The following is a 7,009-nucleotide window of genomic DNA, read 5'->3' as shown; positions in this document are numbered from 1 at the left end:
CGCTCCCGGGCACCGCGCAGGCTGACAGCCGGCTGACAGCCCGCTCCCGCAGCCCCCCAGTCCCTGTCTCTGCCCCTGCCCCAATCCCGGTCCCGGTCCCGGTCCCGGTCCCGGTCCCGGTCCCGCACCTCTCGGCCGTCCCGCACCGCCCGGCCCCGCCGGGCCCGCTCGCTCGGCCCCGCCGTCACGTGACACGCGGCTCAGCTGAGCGCGGCGCCTGCGCGCGGGGAGGGGGGCGGGGCCAGGCGGGTGAGGGGTGGGGCCAAGCGGCGTGAGGCGGGGCCAAGAACGGAGGGCGGGGCGGGACTGGTGGAGGCGTTGAAGGGGCGGGACCACTGGTTGTAGGGGCGGGGCCAAGCGAGGCGGGGCGGGACGGACATGGGCGGTGGCGCCCCCTGGCGGGCGGGCGCGGGTGGCGCTGCACGGGCGGGACAAGGGCGGCGGCGCCGGGCCCCGAACCCCCCTCGGGCAGCGGAGCCGGGGAAGGGCCCGCAGCGCAAGTCCTGTGAAGAGCGGCTGCGGGAGCGGAGGTTGTCTGGCCTGGAGAAGGCTCAGGGGTGACCTTATCGCTATCTGCACACACCTGACAGGAGGGTGTAGCCAGGTGGGGGTCGGGCTCTTCTCCCAGGCAACCAGCGGCAGGATAAGAGGACGCGGTCTTAAGCTACGCCAGGGGAGGTTTAAGTTGGACATTAGGAAGACTTTCTCCATAAGCAGGGGGATCAGACACTCGAAAGGGCTGCCAAGGAAGGTTGGTGGAGACACCATCCCTGGAGGTGTTTAAGACTTAGTGCCATGGTCTGTCTCACTGGCATGGCAGTGTTAGGTCAAAGGTTGGACTCAATCATCTCAGAGGTCTTTTCCAACCTAATTGATTCTGTGAGCCCCTGCAGCAGGGCTGTTCCTTGGGCAAGGCATGCACAGTGATACAGGTGCCAGGATTATAGACGGTTGCTTGGATGAGTGACACTCCCTGAGCCCCCAAGCATGGGCTATGGCCCCCAGGGCTGTCCCTATGTCCCCATGTCCAAAAGCAGTGCCTGCAGATTGCCACCCTGCCCCTCACACAGGAACCGGCCTTGGGGCTGCTCACACTCAGCTCCTCTTGCTGCAACATCCTCCACCACTGCCCCTATGCCAGCCCCACCACCTTCGCCTCTCCCAGCTCACATCCCCATCCCCGCTATTCCAAGGGAAACAAATGTCACCCCACCTCACCCTCAGCACCAAGAGGTACCAGCTCTGCTTCCTGGTAAAAAGATTTATTAAGAATGTGCAGTACCTGCCCAAAAGGAGGCTGCTGCCATGGCACAGGCGCTGGCGGGGAGCAGGGACAGAGGGTTAGTTCTTCTCCAGGCAAAGCCATGGGATGAAATGAAGCAAGTGGAGGGCACAGAAAGGCAGTGGGAGCACATCTGTGTGGTGCAGGACTTCCCACAGTAGTTAAGGCATATAAAGTGCTTGTAGGAGACCAGCCCTATGGAGGGGGTAAATAACACAAGCAGGCAGGGACAGTGAGGGACATGGGTGGCTGGTGGGTCACCTGCACCTCTGCCCTCTGGGCACCTCTCACAGGGGGGTGATGTCAGACTCACGCCCTGCCCAAAGCTGCAGCAGGAAGGATGCTACCCATCCACACCACAGTCCCCAGCCACAGCCAGGAGGTCCCCAAATAAGATCTGGGCTGCTGGTCTTCATGGTCATCTCCCGGTTATCCCACGTTCAGGATGCTGCTCCGTGTTGCGGTGCCGCTGTCAGTACATGGGAAGGATGGTCCCACTGCAGTGTCCTCCTGCCTCGGCTCAGTCCCAGTGGAAAAGTGAGATAAGTGGGGCTGGTCCTGGGCCAGGCTGTGCCCCAGCAGCCCATCACAGCTGTGTGTGTCCCCCTGTGGAGCGAGTGCTGCCATCAGCCAGCCACCTCTCCTGCTGCCAGGAGCATCACCAGCCGCTTGGTCCCTCGTGAGTGGGAATGTCCATGTGGGGCTCCGGTGGTTTCAGTCCTCTTGTGTTCCTGATGTTTTCTGCACGAGGGGCATGGGGAGGTGCCTTCCCAGGTGCTTCTTGCCACCAAGCTGGTCTCCCGTGCAGGACAAGGATGCACCAAAGGCAGACCCGGAGGTGCTGTGTGGGGACAGGTCTTCTGCAGCCACTTTGGGGACACCTCTGCAACAAAGCCCTGTGCTCTGGCCAGAGGTGATGGGGGCAAGCAGGGACCCCCTCCACAGGTAGTCCTGCATCCCTCCAGCCTGCCACAGCACTCCCAAACACTCCTTCCTCCCCATGGACTGCTCTGAGAAATACTGCTTTTCCCTGGAATGTTTTTGTCTACAATTGCCCTGATAAGATTACCAAAAAAAGAAAGAGAAACTGGGTAAAAACTATCTACCCCCAGGTCATACTGGGGTTAGGTTCCAAGGCCACCCTGTCCAGGCAGGTGAAACACTGGTGATGGGTTTGGGGACAGCAGGAGAACCAGAGGGGCCTTTCTGGTTGTAGCAGGGAAGGTGGCACCAAGCAGGGGCACAGAGGCTGCTTCCTCCTGACAGCAGGAGGGATGGACCTCGCAGGGATGAGTTGGGACAGGTCAGGGTGCAACTGCATGGGATGGGACAGGGAACCATGGGGGGGGAGAGGAGGGACAGTGTCCAACCCCTCAGTGGGACTGCAGGGAGAAGGCCAATTTGACACAGGCGAGCTCCTCCCCACCGTTGCTGACGACCGCACGGACACGGTAGTTGCCGTTGGTCATCCAGGAAGGCAGTTCCACGTCGGGCACGTCAAAGTCACTGGCTGGCAGGGAGTAGGAGCCCTATGGAGAGAGGGCAGGTCAAGAGATCAGCCAAAACCCCAGCCCTGCCCTGAGGGGCACAGTGGTGCCCGTCAGCACTGCCAGCACCACCCCGGGGGGTTCAGCCGTACCGCTTTGAAGGGGCAGTGGCAGGGGATGCCGTAGGTGAGCAGGGGCTCTGGGCAGGTTGTGCCAGGTGGGATGAGGTCATCAAGAATACTGCAGACATCGTTGTAGGTGCAGCTGCCCAGCTGGTCAATGCAGGGCAGCTGGATCCAGAGCTCACCCAGCGCCTTCTCTACCGTCAGCACTGCCTGGAGGGAAGATGTTCAGCACCAGTACAACCAGCACGGGCACCCAGAGCTCCTCCAGCCGGTCCCACAGCACCTCACCAGCCAACTCCCTCAGCTCCTGATCATGCAATCTTTGGGGTGCCTGTGGGGTCACTGCACACCTTCCTGCTTTCAGGTCCTCTCAGCCTGCAGGTTTCTCTTCCTCCATCCTCAGGCTGGTCCCTTGAGCAATCATCACCCAGGAACCCACAGTCCCACTCCTTCCCCTTTCCTCTGTCTCTGTCCTGAAAAGGTGCTCCTATCCCTCAGCTCTGCCTCCAGGCTCCCCCAGAACGCTCTCCACAGCCCCAGCCCCAAACATGGCATTGCTCAAGACAGCCTATGCACCCTGGGCAGAAACACGTGTTCCATCTCATTCCAAAAACTTCCCAAAAAGTGGTGCAAGGCAGCCGGCACAGCCCAAGGCTCCCAAAGCAGTGCCCTGGCATGCCCTTGGAGAGAGCAGCCACGTCTGGCCTCTGAAAAAGGAGCACTGCAGTGACTGCCAGGAGCACCCACAGCACTTGGGTTTCATTTCCCACCCTGAGCCACTCTGTCCCCGGGACACGAGACAGCTCAGGTGGTTTCTCCCCCTGGGAAAAGGTTGGGAGGCTCCCACTGGGCTGTCAGCTCCCACCGTGGGTCTCTCCATGCCCTGTTCTGCCGTACAGAGCCTGCTGTTCTCAGCCCTGCACCGCTCTGTGCCTCGCTCCCCAAGGGCTGCTCATTCCTGTACCCACTGACACGCATTTCCCAGTGGCCAGTGGTTTAGGGAAGCTCTGCCCTCCCTCATCACATGGAGGCATGTCTGGCACTTACCTTCAGAGGGGAACCCATGGTCTTTCCGTTTTTGACGGCCGCACTGACACGCAGGCTCCCTGGGATGCTGATGGGGTCGGGTGCCACGGAGAGGCTCTGCACCACCACGGGGTCCGTCTTGTCACCACAGTTCTCCCAGGCAAAGCCACCAACCTGCAGCACCAGGGGACAGGAGGAGATAGAGCCAGGGTAAGCCTCGCCCTGGGTTTGCAGGTTTCTCCAGTGCTGGACGTCTGACCCCTGCCAAACATCTGCTCACAAACAGCCAGAAAATGACCTTCAGCCCCTTCAAATGCCAAATAAACACAACACTCTGCATTTCTCAAATTCTCAGCTCTCCGAGCCTGAGGGCACCTCAGAAACCCTCTGTCTGCATGCACTTTACACCCAAAGGATTACTAGGCTGCAATTTCCAAATTGTCTCAGCTCTCCCTCCAAACACTTCACATGTGAACAGGGCAAGAAGGATCCTTCATGCCAATGGCATTGAGCAAGGTGTGTGAGGACAGGTGAGAGCAAGTTGGGACCAGGGCAGGGTGGTGGCAGCTGCACTGTGCAGGGGGATGCTGGGTGGCATGGGGGATGCCCTTGGAGGGGCTGTGGGGTTGGCACAGCCTCCCACCTCATCCAGGATCAGCCTAGTTGTTGTAAGCCCTCATCCACCAGCTCTGGCCACCTGTTTCCACAGAGGAGCAGGAATCACACCCGGGGGGCAGACGAGCCATGGTGATCCCCTGCCTGATACAGTCCAGGGGCCTGATCTTGAGCTGGTTCAGAACAAATGAGCCAGAGAAGCAGCATTATCCCATGAAATAACGAAAATCCACATGCAAGGAGATATCACCCGAAGTGGGGACATCGCAGGTGTGTCCTGTCCAGGCTAGGAGCCGTGCTGGGAGATCTCCCCTGTTCTCTACAAGTCCCACCAGCCTCCCCAGACACCACCAGTAAAGACACTCAATCAAAGGTGGAGGGATGGCGGCACTTGTCTGCAACAGCCAGCCCTGAGCCTGCCACAGGCGAGTGGCGAGAGCCCAGCCCCAGCTCCCTCCCCGAGCAGGTTTGGCCGGAGCAGCCCGTGTCCCCATGCCATGGTGTGGGGCTCTCCCTGCCTGCTCGCAGCCGCAGAACCGGTGGAGGCTGTACTGCCTGGTGCCACACGGCAGCCCCGGCGGCCACAGCGCAGCCCACGCTGGTGAGCAGCTCATCCTGCATCCTGCTCACCCGGCGGGAGCAGCCCAGGGCAGGACACGGGGCTCGAGACAAGCCGGGACACGGGGCAGGTTGCAACCTTACACTCAGCAAGAGCTGTGAGCTCCCAGCCCGGGGGTCTGCAGGCAAAGAGGCTGCAGGGAGCCGAACATCGGTGTGTGGCTGCAGATTGCTGCCCGCCGAGTCCCCCTCCAGCCTTCCCAACCGGCTCCCCCTTCCCTGGGGCAACAGCAGCTCTCCTGGAAAATAAACTGCGATACTTCCCTCCGCACCGCGTGAGAGTCACACACGGTAATCAGCTGTATCTTAATCAGCGCGTGTTGATGAGCCCGGCCCAGCGCTGCGTGGGAACGCGGAGGCAGAGCCCGGGTTGGAAAAGGCTCATGGAGAGGAGGATTGAGGGCCGGCAGACGCTCACCCGAAGGACGAGGCCGCTGGGCTTCTGGGTTCAGAAGTGTTTATAAACACTGGATCCCTCCCGCTCCGAGCTGAATCCCAGCCTCCAGTAGTCCTCCCCAGCGCGGGGGGCTGCAGGGTTCCAGGGGGTCCGTGAGACCCCACTCTCCCCCGCAGCCCCAGACACGCACCCACCAGTGACCTTGCCCCCGGTCCTGCCAAGCAAAAAATGCTCCTGGTCTCCTGCAATCCCAGCGGGACGGTGGAATCTTCCACCTCCCCGGGCCGAGCCCCGAGCCTCTCCGGCAGCCCCCTCCGTGCCCGGAGGGGTGGGTGGCGGGGGATGCGGGGTCTCTCCTCACCTTGCTCAGCCGCTGGGCCCCGCTCCGCTCCACCAGCAGCTGCGGCTGCGGCCCGGCGAGCGCGGCCGGGACGAGCTGCAGCGCGCAGAGCGCCAGCGCCAGCCCCGCGCACGGCATCCTCCGGGAACAGTCCGGGATGGGTCCGGGGCGCGCCGGGTAGTAGCTCCGAGGGGCAGAGATGCGAGCGGCGGGCAGGTACCGCGGCAGGACCGGGCTGGCAACAGCAGCGGGATAAGAAGCCCCGTGCGGTGGCGATGACCCCTCCCTCCGAGCCCGGCCCACCGCCTGATTCCCCTCCCTCCCGGGGAACGCTCACATTTTCCCCTCCTCTTTCTCTTGCTTTTTTTTTTCCCCCTCTCCTCCCCGGTTTCGCTGCCAAGCGCAGGACTGGACTCGCAGGGATGCTGGGACGGGAAGTTGCGCTTTCCCAGGCTCCCAGCGCAGGCACTGGGAGCGAGGCAGGCGGGGGCTGCACCCATCACCCCAGGGCACGCACGTCACCCAGCTCCGGGGGAGGGAGCCGATCATCTCCCCTCCACCCAGCGGCTCTTCTCGTTCCCCGCTTGGGCTGCCGGGGGCGCCTGAGGGTGTGCGAGGGTCGGTACCCTTTGGGGTCAGTACCCAGGACCCCCACGCTCTCCCCGCACTCGGCAAGCCCAGCGTCACCAGAGAGCTGTTTGCTTGGTGCCAGCACCCCACAGAGGCAGGACCACAGCTCTGCCCTCACCACCCCCAGGAGAGCTCCCCATAAAACCACGGCTCCACCATCCTCCACCAAAGCCGGCAGGGAGCCACCAGGAGCTCCTCCACCCTCCCCAGGTGCTGGGCCGGCCCGGGAGGGAGGGAAGCATCACTCACGTTGTGCCGTTGGTCTCCCCGAAGCGCTGGTAGGACTCGGGGTGGGCGAAGCCGTTCATGCCGTCGGGTGGGCTCCCCTCGGGCGTGACGTCCGTGGAGCTGTAGTCATTGTAGTCCTCGCTGCGGAGGCGCCGGGTGGACATGGTCCCTGCGGGGGGAGCGGCATTAGGGGTGCCCAGCTCCACACCCCCCTTCTCGGGCTCCTTGGGGTCAGCCATGGTGCAGAGAGACCGGCTCACA

At 62.6% G+C, this 7,009-nt stretch overlaps 1 protein-coding gene across 1 annotated transcript; it reads right to left on the bottom strand.

The window, feature by feature from the left end:
• Positions 1-1,246: 1,246 nt before the first annotated feature.
• Positions 1,247-6,181, bottom strand: LOC113962184 (ganglioside GM2 activator-like). The gene is made up of 4 exons (XM_027672979.1): positions 5,912-6,181; positions 3,942-4,094; positions 2,922-3,104; positions 1,247-2,811 (listed from the first exon to the last, which is right to left on the bottom strand). The coding sequence occupies exons 1-4, from the start codon at positions 6,026-6,028 to the stop codon at positions 2,656-2,658; spliced, it is 609 nt and encodes a 202-aa protein (XP_027528780.1). The 5' UTR covers positions 6,029-6,181; the 3' UTR covers positions 1,247-2,655.
• Positions 6,182-7,009: the final 828 nt, after the last annotated feature.

The sequence above is a fragment of the Neopelma chrysocephalum genome, unplaced genomic scaffold (assembly GCF_003984885.1).
Source record: "Neopelma chrysocephalum unplaced genomic scaffold, ASM398488v2 Primary Assembly neopelma1_117327, whole genome shotgun sequence".
Lineage (NCBI taxonomy): Eukaryota > Metazoa > Chordata > Aves > Passeriformes > Pipridae > Neopelma > Neopelma chrysocephalum.
Note: the sequence above shows the minus strand (reverse complement) of the source record. Positions and strands in the feature narration are given on the sequence as shown.

Bases quoted from the DNA above. Each gene is read 5' to 3' on its own strand.
- LOC113962184 (XM_027672979.1), bottom strand. From the start codon at position 6,028: ATGCCGTGCGCGGGGCTGGCGCTGGCGCTCTGCGCGCTGCAGCTCGTC. The intron at 4,095-5,911 runs GTGAGGAGAGAC...CTGGTGCTGCAG, and splicing joins GGGCCCAGCGGCTGAGCAAG to GTTGGTGGCTTTGCCTGGGA. The intron at 2,812-2,921 runs GTACGGCTGAAC...CTCTCTCCATAG, and splicing joins GCCACTGCCCCTTCAAAGCG to GGCTCCTACTCCCTGCCAGC.